Source organism: Mustela lutreola, chromosome 9, assembly GCF_030435805.1.
Source record: "Mustela lutreola isolate mMusLut2 chromosome 9, mMusLut2.pri, whole genome shotgun sequence".
In the NCBI taxonomy this organism is placed as follows: Eukaryota; Metazoa; Chordata; class Mammalia; order Carnivora; family Mustelidae; genus Mustela; species Mustela lutreola.
In genome coordinates this window covers 88131877-88156740 of record NC_081298.1, presented here as the reverse complement: position 1 = coordinate 88156740, position 24864 = coordinate 88131877, and the positions used below count along the sequence as shown (strand labels likewise).

Below are 24864 nucleotides of genomic sequence, written 5' to 3'. Positions count from 1 at the left end.
TTTTTTTTTTTTTTTTTTTTTTAATACAAACAGGTCTATCAAATACTAGCAAATATAAATGGGTTTAACACCTTAGGGCTATCCTGTAATAGTAGAAAGGCATGTACCAATTTATAGCCACATCAAAGAGAAGGTGAAATAGATCAATTTAAGAACAGAGGCCATTATACATTTTTAAAGCATTTGTAGGTTTTTAAGAATATTTTATGCATGTAATTATTTGCTCTGGAGGTGTTTTGTTTTGTCCTTTTTAAATCTCACAATGGAACCAAGATTAATATGGAGGTGGCAGAATCAAAACACATAGTTGAATTCTGATCATGTCCTTGCTCCATGCCCTTGCTCATTGGTAAATCATACCATAGCAGTAGGCACTTGAAATAGTGCATTTTATGTAGTTTACTTTTGTAGTTAATTTTTAAATATTAGAATTTAACAGCAACTTTTCCCAGTGACGATAAAGTCAGATTTTAAAGCAGAAGTCACATTTAATAATAGGACTTGAAATTCATATGGAAGTAGATGAGATGGTGGTAGGATTACATACATGGCCTCAAAACTAAAGTCCTAAACTTTTAAAGAAGGTAATTTTGTATTAAACGTTTTGTTCTAAGGGGACGTCTGCTCATGAGAATAACGGTTCCAAAGTCACCTTCTTTAGGTTCAAGATGACTTGTTCATTTTTCTTTATAAACAGGAGATCTTCCTTAAGAATGAACCCTCCTCAAATGAGAATCTGGAAGGAGTCTGACAAAAGATAAAGTGTGAAGAATCCTTTTCTGAAGTCTTAACATTTTGCTTTAGAAAGCTACAGAACTGATGGTTATATATTTTTTCTTATCAAGGTACATGTCACTCCCAAGCCATGAAGAATTTCCCTTTTTTCCTTCACTACCTACAGCCTTAGTTTCTGTAGTTAACCAGGCTGCATGACCCTATCTATGCCCTTCTCCCTGATCTTGTACTACTCTTCTAAGGGAGAGTAGGAATACACGGTGGTGTCGCTCTAGAGGTAATTTTGTATTAAATGTTTTAAGGTGTGGATAATCAGGCCACAGTCCTGCAGAAGCTTAGTGACAGTTCCCTAAGTCCCTGACATTAGTTAGGCAGGCAGATGGAGCCCTACTGAACCCCAAAGATAACCCCCAAGATGTCCTAACAGCCAAAAATAATTCGTTTAGAACTATTAATTTGGAGATTTAAAGTCTCTTCTAAAACTTTGAAGAGGGATTTATAAACCTAAGTTAATTTTATAAAAAGACCCCAAGTTCTTGGCCAATGATTCTTCCCCATCCCCTACCCCCCAAGTTTCTTCGGTCTTCTGGTATACCGGAGAATACCAAGTATTTGGTACCTTCTCTCTCCTGTGAACCTTCTTCAAAGGCTCTCAGCAGGGACTATTTTAAGAGCTCTGGTCTTTTTAAATGGATTGGGGCGGGGTGGAGCAGTGAAAGACCTGTAAATAAGCTTTATCAGCCTTGTCTGATCAAAAACTGCAAAACTACAAGCTTTTATAGAGAAGCACCAAAAGGAAAACCTCAGTTTGGAAGGATTCATTTTAAATAAAGAAAAGTAACTCAACAGCCTTTACACTTCAGGGACTAGAAAGGTATTTTAAAGCTAGTACATTACAGTTAAGTTTACCCCTTGATTTCAGTGTTAAATGGCTCTTACAAGGGCTTCCTGAAAGTTTCCCACCGCCAGATTTTAGTCGACAGGTTACATATCTGCTTGAGATGCCTGAAAGAGAAAGAGAAACTTTTTTAACAAGCAGAATGCTGCAGAGGAAGAAATGACAATCACTGTATTTATTTTAGAATTAAAATGACTCTTGCTCAAATTTCTGAGGCAAGTACAGGGACTCCCTTGTCTTGACATACTTTGATTTTATCCTTTATGTTCTCTTGGCTACAGTGAACCTAGAAAGTCTGTGAATTAAGTACCACTTTTTTTTGGCTGTGGGAGAGAAGTTTCAGAAAAAGTGTGGTCCAGTTGTGGAATCATATAGAATGTTAGGCAGTGGCGATCCCACACTGGGCACCAACCCCTCTTCCCTATCATTCCCTGTTCAACTTTCCCAAAGATCTAAAGAAAGATGTTAAGTCTCTAAGGCAGGTTACATCCCGCCTATCCCCCTAGCCCTTTTTGGGCGTTGGCAGGGATCACTGTTGGGAAGGGAGGGAGGGGGACCTATCAGTAACAGTCTCTGTGGGCACTTGGTGCTGTCCAGTTGCTTGAAGATTGAGCACCAAAGGAGCTGGGCAGGAAGAGCCTACAGAACAGGCAGCCTGACAGTGGCCCTATACTGGAGAAGCTTACATAATCCAGTTTAGGGATAGAGGAGTTTTGCAACTGTTGTCTTGAAGGGGTAGGGACTGCCACAAAAGTGCAAGCATGGGGCACCCTAGTCCTCAAGCAGGCAGCAAGGGTGAAAGGAAGTCATGGAAGGCACCAGTGAGCCCCCTCACCACAGGAAGACACCCAACCTTCTTCCTGGCAATGATAGCATCTTCCTTTTTCAGTGTCAGGGTCCCCTCCTAGCATCTCATTTACTTAAATAACTTGGTTCAGCAAGCTTCTAAGAAATAGCCAACTGTTTGATGAGCTCTGTATCCTAATTGGGCACTGGGGTCTGAGGACAGATTTTCTTCTCTTGAGCTGCCTACTTACCAGGCTCATCCCCTTTACACCCGTGCTCTTGGGTGCCACTGGCGTGTTGTCAGGAATAAGGGTGCAGCCAGCTAGCATGTCCAGAGAAGCTAAGATAGCATCATACAGGCGATCTGCGTGGCTCTCCAGCTCACTGGGCTGCTTCGAGATCCTCCCGAGGACATCCTTTAACACTAACAAATGAGGTTCAAAGCAATTAGGCCAAAAAACCCTCCCAAAACAAAAACACAACATGTAATTACATTTTCTAAAGAATCACAGAAGGCTACAGCATTTTACTCAGAATAGGAACAGGGCCATAGTTTCAGGATGTCTACGCTTTATAACAGTGACTCCAGGGACTGCTGCTGACTGGAGGATCTATGTTGACTTCTGACTGGAGCGGAGAAGTTTCACTGGCTCCACTCTGGATTTACATAATTCACAAACAGGCACATAAGCATGGTTCTCTGGTGACTGGTATTATCTGGCTTTTAGAGTTAAGCACAAGGCACACCCAGATCGTATGAGGCAGACTTACATAAAACAAGATGCCAAGATCAGGACACTAGGCCCTGCTATCAGGTCCTAACAGCTTCTGTTGGCTGGGGAACTGGTACTTAACATGTATACAGCTAGCCTAGTAATGTATTCGGGAACGCTTGTGAACCCTTTTTCGTGGGTCCTCAAGGAAGACACTTCAAAAGAAAATGATCTGAAAGCAGGCTGACAAGAGGTTAGTGAAGCCAAGATTTCCTCCAACAGGCCAAGTGTTCATCTGCGGAAGGGATGGACTAAGTTCAGAGTGCATCACACACAGCAGGCTGGCTTTTCTCTAAAAAACCTTATTTCCTTTGTTAAACACAGAGGCTGCCTTAGCTTCCTGAGCCTTTATCAGCTATGTTAACACTCCCTCCAGTTTCCTGCTACAGCTGCAGCATCTGCCAGCAGCGGAAGGGAAAGGGGAAGCTGCCTATCTACAGAGGATGCAGCACGAGGAGGAACCAGCGCATGCTGCGGTGAAATCAGCCTCTACGGAGGCCAGAGCAGTGCCGTGTCGTGCAGGTGGCCTGCGGGCAGCAGCTGTTCACCACTCCACAGTCACCAGATCGTTTTCCTTAGTGTGGAATTCAGAGACCCTTTATTTTTGTTCTGAACTTTTATTTTAGGATGTTAGAATATTTAGTTGGGGCCAAGTAAAAGGAAAGCTGGGAGTGAGAATGCAATCTTTCCCAGCCAGGCTTTTGTGTTTTAATTGAATACAGACATACAGGAGATAGTCAAAGACGCCTACATCTAGCTGGAGCAACTCTGAAGGTCAAGGGGAATGTGTGGTCTTCACACAACCAGTTTCTGGTTAGTCGTAGCAGAGGATGGGAGGGGCAATGTGTCCATCTCAAAGAGCCTGAGTACATATCTGAAAATCACAGGAACCCTAAATGCCTCTTATTTTGAGACAAGGGAAAGGGGGATGTTCTTTTTCCAGATTAAGCACTGAGAAGTATTATTGGGTTGGTTTTTGAATGAAGGTCAAAGAACCTGTAGCTTTTAAAAGGCCTATTGTTATAAGCAGCCTCTGGGCAGAGTTTCCTACTATGGAGCTCTCTCCCTTCCTGCTCAGGCCCCCACACCTCCAGACAGGGCACAGCACCAGGGCAGTCAGCATCAAGGGGGCTTGAGGCAGGCTGTCCCTGCTTGTGTGTTCCAAGGCAGATTCACAACTGAGATGAGTAATAACACCATCCATCTCAGGCTGACTAATATGTCAACTGCTGCAGCACAGTGTCCGGGCACGGCTTTCAGGAGGACAAGTAGCACAGGAGTCCTTCAGGCTCCAATAAAACCCAAAAACCCTAGCGAAGGAACCAAAACAAAGAACTCCCATAATTCACACTGGGTAACTGCCCTGCTGAAAAGTCCTTCAGTGGCTCAAACCCCTCTGCCTGTTCACAGTTCTCAACCCTGGTCATCCATCTTCCCAGGGGATATCCCAGGGGATACAACATCTGGAGGGAGGTAGAGCTGTCCCTACTGGAAAGGAGGTGGAGGTACCACTGACATCTAATGGGTGGAGGCCAGGGATGTTGCTAAACTTCTGCACTGTGTAGGGCCACCCTCCTCACACAGCTTGATTCGGCCCCAAATGCGGATACCACCCAGGCTGAGAAACTGCTCTAGGTCACCTCACTCGCAGGCACCCATCTGGTCGGGTAAGCGCCACCTCACCGCCTCCCAAGCCCACAGGTCTGGCCCAGCTTTGCTTCTGTGGTTTGTTTCCAGCAGAAGCCCCACCTCACTCCAAACTGAGGCATAATATAAAGGGGATCTTTAGCTCTTGCTTTTTAGTCTTACGGGAAATCAGGGGTTGCTTTTGGCAATCTATCAGTTCTTTGCTTTAGCCTAGCATTTTCCGAGTTCATCCTCCATGTCCCATCTGTCCACAGCAAGGGCAACACCAATCATAAATCCTTGAACCCTGCACACTTAGGTGTACTCTCAAAGTCTGATTTTACATTTTCCTAAATTGGCAAGCCACCCCACAAAATGAACTCGAGACTGTCCCCTCTCATCAGCGCACTTCTTCCTTCAGCCCATTCCCTTAGAATGGACTGCTCTCAAATGCAGAAACGGATACTTCCTCAGAGCAGAATGCCAGAGAGCAGATAACCAGAGAGGGGTTCAGCCTGTGCTGGGAAAGGAGGGGAACCCCTGAGGGCCCCCTACTGTGAACATCCTATTAAAGAACCAAGGGTGACTGGATGAAAACCAGCATTCCCATGCAGGTCAGTATTAGGAGAAGGTGAAAGAGTGTCCTCCTCGCAGGCTCGACTCTGCTTACCTTTAGGTGACCGGCTTTCTGGGCTGCAGGGACAGTGATGAGGTGAGGGCTGGCAGGCAGCCATCAGTATCTAAGGTAGTGGGTGCCAGGGGGGTGGGGGGAGGGTGGTGCTCTTGCACTGCTGGATCCTTACCAGTGACCCTTAGGCCCCTGGACCTGCTGCTGAGAGGGAGTGAGAGCCGGCTCGATTCAAAACTTCAAGCATCTCACCTGGGGTGTTATCCAACAGGCACTGAAGAAGAATCTCCCCCTTCTGTAAGACACTCTCTGTCAGGGACTGGTGTTCATCTATATCTTTCTTGAATTGCTTAAAGCATATCAGAAAAGAAAGAAGTTTTGTTACTATCGTTTGATAAAACTTACTCAAAATGATCCTTTGTGGAGTAGTAGCTCAGTTCCCCTCTAACCTGAAGACAAACCCACCCAATCATCACAATTCCCCAAGTAAGCAGTGCATTAGTTTAACTTCACCTACTATGAGCCCAAAGGAAATACTCCATCCTTCTTTCCGTTTACAGTCGGACAAAATAAGAGTTTTCTTCTCCCCAACAGAGCCTAGTTCATGAACAGCTTGGGAGTTCAGGTTTCTTTCTGTCATATCTCATGGAGTTTTCTTTAAACTCACGAGGCTACAGGATTCTCAAAACACTTCTATTCTAACGAACCTAGTAAGACCCACAAGAGAGGGACCCCCACCCACTTCTTCCCTCAGTGACCTACTCTGTGCGGACCTTGGGCCTCAGGAAAGCTGTGAGTCTCCTAAACAGCTGATTTGTTTTCCCCTTGTGGGTACCAAGCCTTGTAGTTGTTTTTGACGTTCCTCTAGCTGCTAAGATGTGTAAAGTCAAACCCATGACGACCTTTAGTACAGGGTACAGAACTTGGTGGTTCACATTCTGGAATTAGAACCTTAATCTTAGGGGCGCCTGGGTGGCTCAGTGGGTTAAAGCCTCTGCCTTCGGCTCAGGTCATGATCCCAGGGTCTTGGGATCGAGCGCCACATCAGGCTCGCGGCTCAACAGGGAGCCTGATTCCTCCTCTCTCTCTCCGCCTGCCTCTCTGCCTACTTGAGATCTGCCAAATAAATAAATAGAATCTTTAAAAAAAATCTTAATCTTAGATTTAACTATATTCCTATCTTTAGTTTTCTGCTGCCCTAATACCTGTACTTATTATTTTATTCTTTAGTATTTTCTGTAGTTTATATGCTGCCATAAACCCACTGTGTTTATGGGACACAAAGTTCATGAGATGAAGTCAGAGTTGACAATATGTGAGCACACACAGAGACATGCTTATATGAGCTATCATCTCAGCAGGGGTCGAGTTAGCTCTCCCACACACATGCGGCATGCACCAATCTGTGTGGGGAAGGGGCCGACAGCAGTCCCACTTTGTGACACAGCTGTGTGGGTGACACACAAGGGGGCTAGTCTTAATGACCTGTGAGGATAACGCCCAGCTCAGATCTCAGTTCTACCCACAAAGCAAGAAAGCTGCTCTGGCTAGCCTGCACGATGATGGGGAGAAGGACAGAGTGAGGGATGAAATGGAGGGACTGGACTTGTTCTACTTGGCACCTGCTTTGATAGGGATGAAGCTCAGACACTGGGCCCACACTTCTGAGCAACTTTCAGGCAGCTTCCTCTCTCCCCACAGCAGTACTGTCCCCAAGCCCCGAAGGAGTGGGCCCTGCTCAGCTCTGCACACACATTCGGAAGCTACACATGGAGGACCCTGTCCCACCCAACCTTCTCTTTCCTCAAGCATACTCTGGGCAAGGAACTCCGGGCAATCTCTCCACAAAGCAGTAAACAGCACTCCCACTAAAGTACAAAAGCTGGCCCATTCAGGGAAGTCCCTGCCCTCACATTTTAGTTGGTGCCACGTTGGAAGACAAAGGCTCGCTCTGTTGCCAGGGTGTGAGGGGGATGTTGAGGTGTGCTGCTCTGCTAAGGTGCCTCTAAAGGCAATTGATAAGGTGACAGAAATCCAAAGAACTGTCTCAAAAAACCCTTTCTAGACTAGTCTCACAGGCTCAGACCCCACACACTACCTGTGCTCCTTCAAAAGAGGTTAGAAATGCTTGGCCAACCAAACATGCTAGAGGTCTGTGGGTAGTTCAGTCAAGATTAATGTTATACTTAGGGTAATTGTACAATTTATCATACATCTCAGAACACTTCTGAAAATGAAGGGGGACCTACTGACAACTATTCCAGAACAGCAGGCACACACTATCACACCAAACACCTACTCTAAAGTCAAATTAACCAGAACTCATAATTAAAGAGATTTTAAAAATAACAAAACCTTAATGAAAAAGAGGCAAAAACAAAAACAAAAAAAACCCAAACACCCCCCAACCCAAAGCCAAATACACCGAGAAGCAGGTTCCAATTAGGGCTGTCCAACAGAACTTTCCATGATGATGGAAATGTACCATCTACACCGTTCAGTACAGTAGCCACTAGACAAATATGATGCCTGGACACTTAGAATGTAGCTAGTATAACTGGAAAATAGGAATCTTTAATTTTACTTAATTTAAATAGCCATATGTGACTAGTGACTCGTAGTAGTGCAGTTCTACATTTAACCCCGAGACATCTGCAAAATTACATGGCAAATTCCCTTAAGTAGATCTGATTGAGGATCAATATATTTTCTCCAAACTCTGCTTGGCCTGGGAAATCGCTCCTACATTTTGGTTTTTCAGCAGTAAAAATCTGAAAAGGGCCTCTAATTAAATTTCAGGTAAAACAGTCAATTGTGCCATCACATACCGGGTATCAGTTATTTGAGCTTTTACTTTGTAATCAAGTACTTAGCCACCACTCTGGTGAGTGAACAGCCAGAAGCCAGGACCACATATTACCCGGTAAAGCTGCAGAGAAGACTTGAGACCTGTAAGATTGGGCTTAGATGAAATCAAGTGGTCGGTAACATCCGCTACGTTATACAGCCAGCGGATCAGCTCTTCCAGCTGACAGCAGAATGTCTGTGTAGACAAAAGAACACAAGTTTGGTGTTACTGACCAAACTGCAGTTTATGTGTTCAAGCCAGGGGATTCTGGGAGACAGACTGTGTACCCTTCCTGAACATTCCCTCCCTCCCCTCCTTGAGGAGCTCTCTTCCCTCCTTCCCTGCCTGTCCCCACCCCATAACTCCAGACCTCCGTGAAGGCAATATGGTTTCGGTCTCCCCTCAGCCTTTGTGACACCAAACATGACAGGCTGAGAGAAGCCTGCCCTGCACGAGGGGAGAACAGGATCCAGCCCAGAGCAGGCACCCCTGACATGCGAACCGATTCTTGGGTGAGCACCACTGCTAACTTTCTGTCCCTGAGGAAAACAAAATAAAGGACTATAATCATGACAAACTGGAACCCATGGCAGGAAACAAGTGAATCAAAACTGTGTGTCCCTGTTTTGCATTTGCCTCAAAGACTGCCTTCAGTATTTTACCACAGAAGAGGCACATGCTAACATTTGTCCTTCCTGCTTCCCAGGACAAACAGAATCATACATGGACATCACGGGGCTGATTCAAGCCCTCAAATGCTAGGAAATGTCTATTGTGCTGGCCCTGGGTCTCGCCACCCAGCCTACTACTGCGTGTGTGCAGTGTCCGTGTGCTCACCCAGGGCCTGAGGCCACGCATGGACTGTGTGTGTGCGGAGAGACACGTTCCCGAATATCCTTGTGTCAGGGACTATGCAAAGCCCTTGGCATGAATTATTTCATGTGATCCACACATCATCCCGAAGAGGCAAGGCTCCACACTTCACAAATGAGCAAACTCAAAAGACTGAGCCAAAATTCCAAATAATGGCAGTGCCATGATTCAAATTCAGATCTGCCTCATGCTGGTGACCCCGTTCCACAGACTGTGAATTCCCCCTCCAGACAGCCCCCAGTCGACGAGAGGTCTGGTGACCAAGATGGCCAGGACACAGTGTCTCCAGAACTTCAACTCAGCGGTTCCACCACTTTATCAAACTAAAGCTCTCAGAAGACCTACAGAAAGAAAACCATTTACCTTGGTTCAGTTCAGTATTTCCTAAGGGCACGTGAGCACGGATGTTTCTTGTGCAGAGTACCTCTCAATCCTCAAGGTCGAGAGCCCCAGGAAGCAGCCTGGAGTGGTGGTTAAGTCAGGCTCCCACCTCGGGTGGGCAGCTTACCTAACCCCTCACTGCCTTTTCTCCACATGTGAAACGACCACCACAGTCCTTACTGGGCCCAGTTGTGAGAATCCACTAAGAGAAGGCACAGCACGGTGCCCAGCCCGTAAGAAGTGCTCCAGGTTACTATGTTTGATTCCACGCACTGGCAGAACACACACCTCTAGGCAAAGCCCCTTGAGCGTTCTTTACCTTCACACACTGCATGAGCGATTCTTTTCCCTGCTCTCCCTTCCCGAGAGGCTGCCCTGTAGCATCTGGGTCCAAGCACGCGCACTGGTCCCACACAGCTGGCAAGGAAGAGTGTGCTCTCAGCAGTCCGGAGACCCCCAGCGCCTGGCTGCTCCCCAGACTGCCGTCCCCTCCAGGGCCCCTTGCCTGGACGAAGGAGTGCAGCAAACAGTTGTTCTGGCCCTCGGGGCCCCTGGGCCCTCTGAAGACAGTCCCCGAAGGAAGCTGGCTTTGGCTCGAGTCTGATGGGAGAGAAGCTGGCCTATCACTGTCTGACGGATCCAGGGAGGTCTGCCCTTTGGCAGCCCCGGTGGGCAGGGTCACCAAGGTAGGAATGGAACCTAGATGTGAAATCAAACTAGAAACCTGCGTCAGCCGAGTGGGCAGGGCAAGATACTCGTCATCACTTTCTAACTCCTCTTCTGATTTCCATCTGGACTCTGTGCAGGCAGGGTGCCAGGCACCACGGCTGGCCCCCTTCTCTCTCTCCGTCCTAGGCAAGGACCACCCTCTGTCCCATGTCTTCAGCTGGGGAGATCCCACCTCAAGGTGCCTGCCCACGGGGAGCCAGTCCTTCACACCCCTCAGGGCTGGCTCTCTGCTCTCCCAAGGAGTGTCCCTACGGCCTGGAGCTCTGGGCGTAGATGCGAGTTGGTTACAAGATGCCAGTCCCAGGCTGCCCTGCTTCTGGGGTACTCCAGAGGGCGACCGCATAAGGCTTGGCTCTCTGGGCCTAGAGAATGGCAGGAAAGCCTCTGCTGATGGGCAATTCTGGGAGCCATTAGTGGGGGACTTCAGGGTACTTGCTGGGGAAACAGAAAAGCTATCCAGGTCTACACCTGAGTCCTGCAGGACAGGGTCAGCCAGCGTGTGGCTGTCAAGGTGCTTTGGGTGCTGAGGCTTGGGCCTAAGCGGGTATGTATAGTCCAGCAGATCTTCATACTCTTTATTCGGGTTCCAGAGCGGGGAGTGGCGGTCGGGGGAAGGAGGCAGGGAGTCTGGCAGCACACAGGCCCAGTACTCGGCCTGGAAGGAGAGGCGCCTCCTGCCCAGCCCCGGAGCATCAACCCCAGAAGATGGGGGCTGTGGTGACCACTGGAGCCCCGGCCCCACCACAGAGGGGGTCAGCGGGGGGACGACCAGCTGCAGAGAGGAGGAGACCTTGGCAATGGAGCAACCTAGAGGCTCTGCCTTCTCTCGGTGACCCTGGAGACTACCGAGGGAGGAGGCAGAGACGCTGCAGCTGGAGAACTGAGGAGCAGGGGCAGCTTGGCTTGCCAGCGGCCTCCACCTTGGTGGGAAAGGGAAACCTGAGTAGTGGGGCTGCTGGCTGAGGTCTAGCGCTCGCGGCGACTCAACCGGGGATGAGTCATCTTCGCTATCGGCATCGTGTCCTGAGCAAAGGCCTGTAGCTCTGGGAACACTGAGAGCCTGAGGTAGATCCTCTGAGGCAGAAAGCCTGGTCTCCTCCATCTGCAATGAGAAGAGGGAAGAAAAAGCACTCAGGTGAAAATAAGCAAATCAAGCGTCTTTCTCAGAGGAGAGCTGTGGAATTTTCCTTGGGGACCCAGATGATATTCAGGAGAACTCTCGCAAGCAGTCTGCCATCTGATGCGAGAACTGGACAGCATGTGGCAAGTGGCCAGCCTGGAAGCTCTGCGTGCTCTGGGAAGCCAACTGTGGTCCCCAAACCACTCCTACCCTCCAGTCTTCATGCAAGCAGACAGCAGGCACAGCTCACGCGGCTGTCATGCTGGGGCACACCACCTAACCGTGGAGAAGCGTGTCCTGGGCAGCAGAAACCCCTGCCCTGAGATACATCCACACCCAACAGGCAGGAGACCCACCAGCCCCACCTGCTCAGCTCATGCCTCTTATAAACGAACACAGTGAGTCCCTCATCTCAGCCTCTTCAACTCTGAGTTTCCAGTCTGTTTGATGAAGAACTGCCCCTGAGGAAGGTAGGACAACCCAATGGCTAGGGGCGTGGGCTTTGGAACCAGAAAGACTTATGCAAACCTAACTGCCACGTTCCGGACGGAGGACTCTGGGCTTCCCTTCCCTGGTCTGTCAAATGGCGATAGTAATAGTACACCTTCCTACTGGAAGAGATTATGCTGAGTGAAATAAGTCAAGCAGAGAGAGTCAAGTATTATATGGCTTCACTTATTTGTAGAGCATAACAAATAACATGGAGGACATAGGGAGATGGAGAGGAGAAGGGAGTTGAGGGAAATTGGAAGGGGAGGTAAACCATGCGAGACTATAGACTCTGAAAAACAACCTGAGGGTTCTGAAGGGGCGGGGGGTGGGAGGTTGGGGGAGCCAAGTGATGGGTATTGTGGAGGGCACATATTGCATGGAGCACTGGGTGTGGTGCAAAAACAATGAATTCTATTATGCTGAAAAGAAATTTTTTTTAAAAGGGGGAAAAAAAGTACCCCTTCCTCAGGACACGAGGATTAAAGGAACTCAGGTGTGAGAAGCACAGGGTAAGAGCTCAATGAACAACAGGTACCACAATAATAAGTCCATTTGTAGTAAGCTCATGAAACAGCTACTTCCAGGTTTGCTTATTTGCTTCCTGCCTCACCAAATCTCTGACTCACAGGTGCCCTGGGCTTCCCACCACCCCTGGCTCCCAGGCAGATGGGCCCAGCTGCTGTTTCCTCCCAGAGAGTCATGATCAGCCCATCCTCACAGGACAGAACCATATGGGGGCAGCCTGCAGCAGCCAAGGCCACAGGGATACTGAAGAGACCAAAGCCATTCCTGTGGGAGGCCTTGGCAAGCAAAAAGTAACAGGATGTCAGAGCTGGGAAGGATATTCATGATCTGGGAAGTATCATTCAGGTCACCTTCCCAATTATACTGAGGGCCTGAAAGATTTGATGATATGCCTGAAGTCACAGAGCCGAGCAGGACTGCTTGCTCCCTGTGACTTGACTAGGCAAGGCTTCCCTGCAATCAGCAAGGCCCAAGAAATTCTTCTTACCCAGGGACAGTGCCGCCCACTACGGGGGCTCCAGGGCTCTGCTAGGTTCCTGGGTCCCAAAGGGATACAGTCTCAGAGCCTCAAGGAGCCCACAGCCCTGGACCCTCCCTCCTCAAGTCTCTTCAGGGTCTTCCCCCTGCCAAAGAATTCAGATCACCAAGGCAGAAATAGGACTCGGCTCCCTCTGGCCCAGCCCTCTGGGCATTAGGTCCCGGCCAGAGAATCCCCAGTGTTCAGAAGGTCACCAGTCACACTCTTCAGGAACAGGACATGTGTAGACAGAGTCCTCCTCCACTGGCTCCAAGGCCCAACTCTCCAAGTGAGCCTATTAAACAGAAATCATCATACCCAGACACTCCACCTTCGCCCGCCAATTCCCCACCTTGTACAGGGGCTGGGAAAGCAGGTAAGATGGTAAGAGAACGCTAGAACATAATCCCAAAGGACCACATTAAACTTACAGTCCCATTTGCCTTATTACCTACCTGGCTTCCCACAGAGTGCAAAAGGTCTCTAGTCCCCGCGCCAGCAGGAGGAGGCAGGCAACCAAGAGCAAGCTGAGCTCTACCAGCCACTGGCTCCCTGCTGCTGGCGTTGGCCTGTGGCTGGCAGGATGCAGAGGGACTAGGGTCAGCCCCATCACAGCAGGGAGGGGCAGACAGCCCCTCTGTTCCCCATACAGGGGAGGCAGTCCTTGCCTCAGCTTCCAGGCACAGTGGTGGCTCCTGCTCCCTGCTCACGAGCCCCACGATGTCCACCTCCTGCTCCCTGCAGCTCCACTGCCCATAAGATGGGGTCTTTGTGTCCACGGATGCTTCCACCTCTGCCTTTTCTTCTCCCAAGGCCATCGAGATGTCCCTAGGTCAGAGTTCCCCTGAAGCCTTCAGCTCTCTACAGAATGGGAAAGGAAAAGAAAAAGATAAATTCTCTGCATCTGTGTCCAGGAAACCTTGCTTTTTAATGATTAAAACAGACATCTGCAATAAAGGAAACCCACCAACAGAAAGAAAAGGTAACCTACTGAATGGGAGAAGATACCTGCATATCATGTATCCACTAAGGTTTTACTATCCAAATATATAAAGAACTCATATAACACAACACCAAAAAACCAATCTGATTTTTAAAAATGGATAGAGGGCCTGAACAGACGTTTTTCCAAAAAAGACACACAGATGGGCCAAGAGACACATGAAAAGATGTTCCACATCACTCATCATCAGGGAAATGCAAATCAAAACCACAATGAGAGCTCACCTCACATCTGTCGGAATGGCCAAAATCAAAAAAGACAAGACACAGGAAGTGTTGGTGGCAAGGTGAAGAAAAGGGAGCCCCACAGAGTGCCGGTAAATTCCCAAAACCGGAGCAGCCGCCATGGCACACGATAGGGAGGCTCCTCAAACAGGCGAACTGGCAGTGCCATGTGTTCCGGCTCGCCCGCTCGTGGACTGTCCCCGGGGGAAAAGGGAAACAGTAATCTGAACAGGTCTATGCCACCCTGCTCACCACACCATTACTGACCAAAGCCCAGATACGGAAACAGCTGAAGAATATGGAAACAAAGAATGCAATCTGGCCATTTCTGACAATACGGATGGATCTAGAGGGTATTAGGCTAAGTGAAATAAGTCAGAGAAAGACAAACACCATATGTTTTCATTTACAATTGGAGTCTAAAAATCAAAACAGAGAGCAACAAAAAGAAACAGACTCAGAGAGAACAAACTTAGTGGTTGCCGGAGGGGAAGGGGTGAAGAATGGGTGAAGTGGGTGACAGGGATTACGAGGTACAAACTTCCATTAGAAAGTCAGTCAGTCACAGGGATGTATAAAGTAAACAAGCACAGTATGGGGAATATGTTTTATAATATTGGAATAACACTGTACGCTGGCAGGTAGCAACTATACTTACCCACTTACAGTAGTTAGCATTTTGTGACATGTATAACTGTGGAACCACTATGTCGTACTTATGAAACCAGTATGTCAAAAAAAAGGACTTTTGTTGTTGTTGTTGTTGTTGTTAGGAAAATAAAGAATAAACAGTGTTTACTTCCTCAGAGGAGAACACAGGTCTGGCTTTTCCCTGGCCCTGGAGTTTTCTGAAGGGGACAGACGAGCAGACCATTATGTCCTCTGCTTTTACAAGGCCAGCACCAGACCCAGCAGCAGGTGCCCAGGCGGGTGAAGGCAGGTCCCAATCAGAGCCAAGGCTTACACCCAGTTCTTTGCCGCAATGCTCCTGTCGGCAGGCCGCTCTGGCCTGGTTCTGGCTGCTCTGCTCCAGGGAACAGCAGGTCAGGGCTCCGGCCGTGGCTGTGCCTGGGGTGTTCCCGCAGTGCCCACTGTGCCCAGCGGAGGGGGAAGGATCCTCTCAAAACACAGAAACCCCACCTTGGGCTGTGAAGCAGGTGGCCAGCTCTCATTCCGAGGATGGCCAGCGACCAGAGAGAGGGCAAGCATCAACTCTTCTCCCACTAGCTTGGGGTATGATGAACTGGCACCCGAGGGAAGGTGGGGAAATGCAGGTGCGTAACAAGGACAATGGCCACATAGCATGTATGCATGTGGCAGTGACAGGGAGAGAGAGCCCGTGCCAACGAGCACGCATGCACATGCACGCGTGGGCAGGCGAGCAAGGGAGACCAGGGTGAGCACTTGGTGGGGGAAGGAACAATGTGGGAACTGGACCTGAAAATAACAACCATTCCTTTAAGAGTTGCAAAGATAACAGAGACCCCCTTCCCTGGGCCCAAGGGTACAGGCAACAAGTCCAGGCTGGGAGCACTGGTGGACGGGGCTGGGGCTGGTGAGAGCGGAACAACTCCCGGAGGATTTGCAAGGGCCACAACAGAAACATAAGTGCCTGGGATTTCAGAGGCCACCCGGAATGCACTGGGCCAACCTCAAAGCTAGAACCTGGACAAAAATAGTCCTGCTTCCGTGGAGACCAGAGGCTAGAGGAATAGCAAGAGGAGGTGCTGGGAGCAATGGGGAAGCTGAGAAAGTGGGGTTGGCCATGGAAAGGGCTCAGCTCGCACACTGAGAAACTGGGTGGGCACAGCTGCCCCTTGAGAGCGCTCTGTCTGCCTGGGCACATGAGGCTCCAGGTCCAATCGGAGGCGACCCCAGAAGAGCACACACACTTCACACGGACTCTCTTACTTTTCACAGCCACCGGGTGGGGCAGAGGAACAATGTTTTTGGACAGGTAACAGGTAGCTGTAATATAAAATGCGCTACAGCAGTCTCCCTCTGCCCTGTCTCCATCCCTCACTAAAACCAGCTACCGCACATAGGGCGAGCCGACAGTGGCCCACACCCGGTGAATACTGAGTGGCAGCAGGGGTCATCAGCGTCGTGGGGGAGGGTGGGGTACCGAATCAGTGCCAACAAGTCACCTTGCAAGCCACAAAGGAATCCAACTGAGGGAGAAAAAACAGCCAATGTTTCACAGAACAAAGGCAGAATATTTATTATTAGATATGCCCATAAAAACAGGTGAAGAGTCTCAGTAATTTGTGTGTATGTCTCTCACCTCTTGATGCATTTGCAAACAAACACAAAAATCTTTCATCCTTCTCCCTCTTTACATGAAAGCAGCGCACTGTTTTCAGAATGTTTTCTTTCCTTTTTTAAAAAAAACAATGATCTCGGAGACCTTTCCTCAGCAATACACAGAGAGAGCTTCCTTTCTTTCATATCACTGCCCAGCACTGTATTCCGCTGGAAGGGTGCCTTTTGGTTTATTTCACAGATCCCTTATGGGGGGATGCTGTGGTTACTCCCCATCTTTCCTCACTGCAAGCAAGGCAGCCAGGAACCACCACTGACTAGGCAAAAGCGGGCAGAGCACACAGCACTAGTGTCCAGAAGCTCAGTGGCGGAGGGGAATGCACCTGCATGTCCTTCGCCTGTGTCACCAAGTGGTACCCCTAAGGGTGGCAGTGATTTACAACCCACCCACCAGCAGTCTTCAAGCTGGTTTTCCCAAGGGAGGCAGGTCCCTTATCTACCTTCAGAGGGGGAAACCAAGGCTGAGAGAGATTCAAATCCTGGACGCTATGACTCCAGAACCCAAGCTCTTTATGAAGCATCAAGGGAACAAGTTACAGAGCAGATCAGCACACGGAGAAGAGGGAAGAGACAGGACAGACAGATGAGTGACCAAGGCCAGCTGAAACAGGTTTCCATGGAGCCACAGCCTCACCTTGTGGCTGTTTAAAAAGCTACACACAGGGGCACCTGGGTGGCTCAGTGGGTTAGGCCTTTGCCTTCGGCTCAGGTCATGATCCCAGGGTCCTGGGATTGAGCCCTGCATCGGGCTCTCTGCTCAGCGGGGAGCCTGCTTCCCCACCCCCCCTCTGCCTCTCTGCCTACTTGTGATCTGTCAAATAAATAAAAATTTAAAAAAAAAAAAGCTACACATAAAAAATGTGTGTAAGCTGAGCCCGAGGCCATGATGGGTGGCTAATTCCCCTTCTACCCGCTTTCCCCATCCACTAACAGGTGTGGTCTTGTGACCTAGCAGGAAGATGATGATGCTGGGACAAGAAAAGGGTGCAAACAAATGATCACTTTGCTCTGATGATGTAATTTTTATGTCTTGTCTGGACTCATTCAAAAAAAGAAGGTACCCATTTATCCTGGGGGGTGGGGAGTGGTGAGCTAGAATTATAAGCTTATTCAGGACACATCTCTAGGTAATTTTCAAGTGTACATACAAACTGGAACTAGGTTAACACTGTCCCCAGAGACCCTTCAGCAACAGGTTAAGATGGTCTGAAATGATGATTTTCATGGAAACCGTGCTTTGGAAAAGGCAGGTTTATTTTCTCAGTGTGGATAAACAGTCTCTTCATAATCTTACTTGTTAATCTGCCTGACGAATCATGCCCCTCCAACTACACAAGTTATGGGAAGACAGACACATGTGAAGGAAGTGAATGAAAAGAAGTCCACGAGGGTAGTTCCAAGTTGTATATAAGATGCTACAGAGCACGAAGGATAGAAGAAAGCAGGGAAAACTCCTTGAAGTAGTGACTGCTGAAGGCAAAAAAGAATTTTTTAAAACTTCACTCTCGGGACGCCTGGGTGGCTCAGTTGGTTAAGCAGCTGCCTTCGGCTCAGGTCATGATCCCAGCGTCCTGGGATCGAGTCCCACATCGGGCTCCTTGCTCGGCAGGGAGCCTGCTTCTCCCTCTGCCTCTGCCTACCATTCTGTCTGCCTGTGCGCTCTCTCTCTCTCTCTTTCTCTGACAAATAAATAAAATCTTTAAAAAAAAAAAAAAACCTTCACTCTTGATGAAGTGGCCTAGCAAATGCACAAGTTTTAGATTTCTGAGGTTCAGTCCTGTCAGCCCTTGCCAGGCGGGCATTGGCATGAAGGTCCACCCCTCATTTCCATAGGTTCTAGATCTTACATGATCATCATCCCTTCTAACCTTCTGAGGTGAGGATGGAGCTGCGGATTCTGCTTAGACACTTTCAATGAGAAGCAACTTACCCCTCTTCCAATGGACGGCTCCTGATGATAAAAAGGACTTGTGGTGTTGGACCAACACTGCCTCCCAGGCCAATAGCTTTACAGAACCTATAACTCTGTGTGGGGCCTTCCTGCTCAGAGATCACAGATCTCACAGTGTTCCTACAGGCTAGCCGCTCTGGGATGAGCAGAGGCCTCCTCTGTAACAGGGAAGTACCGCAAGGTTGAAGTGAGGGCCTTAAGGTCTCAGAGCGCAGAAAACGAACAGTAAATTCCACCCTCCATCTGCAAAAATTCTATACACACCAGAACTGCCCTGTCCTTGGCCAAACCAAGACACAAGCCACATAAGCTTCAAAATATTCTAGTAACCACCTGGACTTTGCTATTAAAATTCTCTATCAGTCTCCCGCAGAGGCCATATGACCTACCAGATACATATAATTAGGAGTGAGGTAGGGTTGGCATCCGCTTGCCCTACAGTAAAAATATGCTCCCACGTCACCTATGTGGCAATGCTGACTCTGCAGGCCTGGACACCTGACCCTTCGTGGTATTAGATGCCCCCGCCTGGTGCAGCCCTGTCACAGCTGGCGGCTCGTCCTCCCACTCACTCCTATCCAGGAGGGGTAAAGGAGGGCTGCGTTAGGAGAGAAAGGATATTCCTCTAACTCAACCATTCGGATGGGGGCACCTGGGTGGTTCAGTGGCTTAAGCCTCTGCCTTCGGCTCAGGTCATGATCTCAAGGTCCTGGGATGGAGCCCCACATTGGCTCTCTGCACAGCAGGGAGCCTGCTTCCCCCTTCTCTGGCCTGCCTCTCTGCCTGCTTGTAATCTCTCTATCTGCCAAATAAATAAGTAAATACATCTTTAAAAAATAAATAAATAATAAACTGTTCGGATAGAGGAATGAATGACCAACCAGCCAGCAAGCCTCCTCTAATCAAACTGAGCACTATCTCCAGGATCTGTTAAATCACCACCTCCGTACAAAATAATCTAATTTATACCAACTTTGTCAGGGAAGCTGTGCTGGGGCAAGGCCCATCTCTGTCCCCAAGCACACAGTCAGCCACCTATACCAACTACACAGGGCAGGTGTCACTTCACAGCGCAAGCCCTACCACTGCAGAGCCAAATGCCTCAGACTCCCTGGGTTCTCACAGGAGGCCACAGGTATGGGTGGTGAATGCCATTCACACATAGTGGCAGAATCCGACCAGAGAACCAGACAAAGAGGCTTTAGTACTGCTCTTTCTCTAAAAACATGAAACTGCCTACAAGGAAAAGGGGAGGGGGCGGGGTAGGACCCCACATTGTCAGGTTGCTGGAAAGCTTCGGTGGGGAACAATATTTGTGGGAAAGAACTTAAGGCAGAAGCCAATCCAGGCGTGGGAGGCAGCATGATAGGGGGTAAATACATATGCAGGGGAGCTAACAAAAGGGACAGTGACAAGAGGTGAGGGCCTGCCTCAGAGCTGGGTGGGTGCCAGGAACACTGCAGCTGGAAGTTTGAGACTGGGAGGTCAACAGCCAAGAGCAACCGCCATTCTACCTGCTCCCTCCCTGGCTATTGAAGCCCCAAGTCCCTTGGTCTTCCACATTGACCCTGTCTTTTCCTGTGGGGCAGATCACCCTGGGTGCTGTGTCCACCTTTTTATTTGAAGGTCAAAGCCAAGTAAAAGGAATAAGCCAAGTAAAAAGGAAGGTCAAAGCCAAGTGAAAAGGAAAAAGAGGTTCAAAGCTGCAGAGGGTAGACATGTTTCCCATGGCTTGGTAACGGCCCGAAGCCATCCTCAGAAAAAAGCTCCGGCTCCAGTAGCCCCTTTTCTTCCCCTCAGGCTACTCCCCTCTGTTTTGCTTAGTCAGAACAAATCCTCCAGCACCTGGGAAGGAGCCACTGGCTCCCTCTAAATCAATGTGGTGGGAAGGCTGTGGCCAGTTCCTTCTCTTGCTTTCTCACTCACTCACACACAGGCTGGCTGGCAACTGACTGGGACCACCAGACAGCCTCGCAGGAAGGCTAGTCTTCTAACTCATCACGCAGGTCTATGAAAGGCCTTTAAAGAGATGCCACTGCCATATCTACAAGGAGCTTGGCTGAGCTTCCGGCCCCCTGTCCACTCAACCACAAGCTCTCTGGTCTCCGTAGCAGATTGCCCCCATCCAACAAAACTCAAACCATGAGGATACTCAGGACTCAACGTGTTAATAACCATACCGTCTGTTCCCACCAAAGAGCAAGGCAGAAAAACAGCTTTCCTGTAACAAAAATCTCTCCTATTGTCTGAGCAAGCCGGTCCTAGAACCATGGTTGCTGTTCCACAAGCCACTGCTTGTACCACAGTACTGAGTGTTTTCTATGAGGCAGTCAGGTTACATGTATGAAGACCGATAAGAATCTTAACTGATAAAAACGCTGCTCACTGTACCAAAGGATCCTCTTTTGGAGAAGGCACCAGAGAATTCTCTGGTCTCCACAACAAAAACAAGTGTTTCACTGAACAGCCAGTTTGTGTTTACTTGAAAGGTACTGGCGAAACTGGTAAAATTTTCCTCTTTGCTTTGAATACTAGGAAACTCAGCAACAAATCTGCAATCCTATCCAAGCAAAAAGCTTACCACAGAAGGGCACACACCTTTTATACTAATCTTACCCTTGACTTCATCTTACTTTTCTTTCAATCTATATGCCTCAACTACTATTAAAAATCTTGTTATATGGAAAGTATCTTGGAATGATTTCACGAACAGTTTTTTTTTTTTAAAGATTTTATTTATTTATTTGAGAGAGATCACAAGCAGGCAGAGAGGCAGGCAGAGAGAGAGGAGAAAGCAGGCTCCCTGCTGAGCAGAGAGCCCTACGTGGGGCTCGATCCCAGGACTCCCAGCTCATGACCCAAGCCAAAGGCAGCGGCCCAACCCGCTGAGCCACCCAGGCGCCCCTCACGAACAGTTTTTTGGAACAAAATATAAGATTGTTAAAAATAGAATAACATAATAAATAAAAAAAGATCATACATTCAAGACTTTATCTCAAAACCATAAGAAAACAAAACCTGTTTTTAGCAGTACTTCTAAAAACCAAATGCAGGGGCGCCTGGGTGGCTCAGTCACTAAGTAAGTGTTCTGCCTCTGGCTCAGCCATGATCCCAGGGTCTAGGATAAAGCTCCATGTCAGGCTCTCTGCTTGTCCCCCTTCCCTCTGCTCCTCCTGCTTGTGCTTTCTCTCTCTCAAATAAATAAATAAAATCTTAAAAAAAAAAAAAAAAAGTAAAAACCAAATGCAGATACTTATGTTAGCATGTTTCTATTTCTACTCAAAGTGTGGTCTGAAGACCAGAAGCATGGGCATCACCTCAGAGTCTGCTGGGAATGTAGATTCTCCGGCCCTACCAGAGTCTTGGAATCAGAATTTATATTTGAACAAGATTTCCAAGTGACTGGTAATGTTTCAGAAGCACCAGGTTAATCAGTACACCTGTTTTGGCATACTGGAAAGAACTACTACAGTGGCTTTACAACCATTCACTTTTTTTTTTTTTTTTTTTAGATTTTATCTTTAAAAAGTAATCCCTACAGCCAATGTGGGACTTAAACTTACAACCCCAAGATCAAGAGTTGCATGCTCTACAGACTGAGCCAACGGCACACTCCACTGAGTGCCTATCCTATGCCAGGAGCATTTGAAAAGGAAATTTATGGTCTTTGCCCTTAAAGTCTTTGCAATAGGACACCAGATAAAGTTCACACCCTGTAGCAGGTTTTTAATAGCTAATTATAGTATGTCAGATCTGGAAAGGAGACCCCAAAAAGAACCATATTCCCTAGAAAGGATTCAGGATTCATTATGGCTACATTAAAAACAGAATCAAAGACCAGAATTCTTGTGACAGTTACAAATGAAAAGGAGAAAGTATTTGTTTTGGAGACTCCAAATGATTTAAGAGAAACTGATGTGCCAAGGGGACCTACAGCTGGAAGGAAATATACAACTTCACCTGCATCCTGCCCCCAGAAAGTGGTACAGGAAAACCTGGAAGTGAGGCAACATCCCCTACAGGTTCTATCTGCCACCTCTAGGTCAAGCCAACAGGTCTAAAGTCAATGAGAAGGCTTCTTCCACTTTACGCAGTGTCTGTGAATAACTCCAAAGACAGGAGACAGTTTCTTCATGAGAACAGTTAAGTTACAAGGAGAAAAGCCACTCCATTTCCACAACCTCCGCCTTTCTGGCTGAACCAATCATCCTGAAGATTTCTTATTAGCCACAACAGGCCCCATCTATTCCCCTGCTCTTACAGGATCATTCTGAGTATCAGACCACACTAATAGTGTATCAACTACTACTATAGTAGTACTTGGCCAAATTATTACCAGGCACTTAATTTTTAGTAGGTGGTGAGACTCTAAATGAATAACAGATAATCATTGGAATATGTTCACTGGGGAGGAGTCTGAAGAGGCTTAAGGACTTTGTAAAATCAAGCAACAGATAAGGACTAACAGGCAGAGAGACCCTGAAGGGTCAAGTATACACAGATACTTAACATGAGTAAATCTATTTAAGTATCTGTTTATTTTTATCCTAATGACTGCTAACAGCTCCTGAACATTTTCTTTGAGCCATGAACTATCTAAGCACTTTATATCAAAATCTTATTCAATCCTCTGAACCCATGGACTAGGTACTACTGTAACTCCCATTTTACAGATGAGGAAACTGAGGCACAGAGAAGCTAAATAACTTATCCAGAGTTAGTAACATGACAGATAAAGCCTAATTTAACTTAAGAGCCAGAAATAAACTGCATCCCTAATCTGTAAAAATAAGTGGCCCAACAAATTGAAGGAATGAGGGGTGCCTGGGTGGCTCAGTGGGTTAAGCCTCTACCTTCAGCTCAGGTCATGGTCTCGGGGTCCTGGGATAGCCTGGCATCTGCATCGGCATCTGGCTCTCTGCAGAGCAGAGAGCCTGCTTCCCCACCCCTGCCCCATCTCTCTGCCTGCCTCTCTGCCTACTTGTGATCTCTCTCTCTCTCTCAAATAAATAAATAAATAAATAAATAAATAAATCTTTTTTAAAAAATTAAAGGAATGAAAATTTTTGTTTTGTCAAGTTTTGGCTACACTGCTGGGTTTTTTTGTTTTGTTTTGGCTTTAGTCCAAGTGTCTTCTATGTTGCAAGCACTGTGCTAGGAGCTAGGGAAACTACAATGTGATGTTTAAAGCAGAGGCAGTAGAAACTAACCTAAACTAACCTAAAGGAAGACGTGATTAATTAGCTGTAGGGTGGGGGAGAGCTTTAAAAGTTTTTCAGGAGAGGTGAAACTGAGTTCTTTACTCTTTTCACTACTGAGTAACCTAGAATTGATCCAGGTGACGCACAAACGAGGATTAAGTGGTGACCTCTACTTCTTTTAACCAAACCCTAGGCAAAATGACCTATAGATTCTGTCATGCATCTTAGCAACATCCTTCCCACCCTAGATCTAGGAGCTGTTAGGGTATTTATGAATACTACCAATCTTCGCGCAGGCCCCACTCCTCACTGAATTCCCAGTGAGGGTCAAACTGCTGTGGCACTGGCAGGTTTCCGCTCATTTTTATTATAAACAATACACGGAGCCCAACCAAATAACTACAAAGGACCAGAGCTTGTGCCCCTAGGCTGCTGAGCACAGCTCCGGGGATGAGAGTGGGAAAGGGTGGCCCTTCCAGACAAAAAAGCAAGACATTGTACTTTTTCCCCCTCGGCAGCTGCTGCATTCACGGCACCAAGGAAGCATCATTCGTCTCCATCTTCCCCGTGGGAATGACCCTCAGCGGGCGAGGGAGGGTCTCCGCGTTAGCACCGACCGCAAGCAGCGCCAGCGCCTGGCTCCCGAGGCCACTTGGCCCCCGGCGAGAGCGCAGGGTAAACAGCACACGCCCGAGGACAGGCCGCGAGGGAAAGTGAGTTCGTCCGCGGCCGGGGCCGACCAGCAGCGCAGCTGCTCGGGCAGGAGGATACGTGAGGACGCGCGCCCCCCTCGGCCCGGCCTCCCCGCGCTCAGGCTCTTCCAACCCCGGCCTCTCGCTTCCAATCCCGGCCTCTCGCTTCCGCGCCCGGCACTCGCCGTTCCGCCTGCAAAATGGAGGCGAAGACACGAGGCCCCCCTGCCCCCAGGAGCCCTTTGTGCCCTTCCCGGCGGGGAACGCGGGGCCCGGCGACGCGCCCCGTTCGTAGACCCGGAGAGGCTGCAGGGCAGGGGAACGGGCCGTGCGGGCGGGGGTTGCAAAGCCTCGACTTCCGCGCCCGCGCGCCGGAGCTACCTACCTCGCCTCAAGCCCTCTGAAGGCCCCGACCAGGCCTGCGACCACAGCACACCGACGCGGCGGCCCCGACACGGGGGTCCCAGGTGAAGACCGCGGCCCTCACGCCCGAGCCCGCTACGCCGGGGGCGGGACCGAGCGCCAGGCACGCCCCTAGGG

General features: G+C 48.6%; 1 protein-coding gene across 4 annotated transcripts; it reads right to left on the bottom strand.

The window, feature by feature from the left end:
- Positions 1 to 59: 59 nt before the first annotated feature.
- On the bottom strand, positions 60 to 24864 carry CEP68 (centrosomal protein 68). 4 transcript variants are annotated; one of them, XM_059187832.1, is made up of 7 exons: positions 24710 to 24864; positions 13387 to 13792; positions 9868 to 11379; positions 8367 to 8489; positions 5699 to 5795; positions 2671 to 2843; positions 60 to 1740 (listed from the first exon to the last, which is right to left on the bottom strand). In XM_059187832.1, the coding sequence occupies exons 2-7, from the start codon at positions 13747 to 13749 to the stop codon at positions 1720 to 1722; spliced, it is 2289 nt and encodes a 762-aa protein (XP_059043815.1). In that variant the 5' UTR covers positions 13750 to 13792; positions 24710 to 24864; the 3' UTR covers positions 60 to 1719. The 4 variants fall into 4 exon arrangements, with proteins under 4 accessions (XP_059043815.1, XP_059043817.1, XP_059043816.1 ...); XM_059187834.1 differs by having other exon boundaries at positions 13600 to 13792; XM_059187833.1 differs by lacking the exon at positions 8367 to 8489.

What these genes read in the sequence shown, in the direction of transcription:
- CEP68 (XM_059187832.1), bottom strand. Translation starts at nt 13,749, where the DNA reads ATGGCCTTGGGAGAAGAAAAGGCAGAGGTGGAAGCATCCGTGGACACA. An exon ending in CTTCTCTGCAGCTTTACCGG is followed by an intron (nt 5,796 to 8,366) that starts GTAATATGTGGT and finishes ATATGCTTTAAG; the next exon opens with CAATTCAAGAAAGATATAGA. An exon ending in CCTGTTGGATAACACCCCAG is followed by an intron (nt 2,844 to 5,698) that starts GTGAGATGCTTG and finishes CTCATTTGTTAG; the next exon opens with TGTTAAAGGATGTCCTCGGG.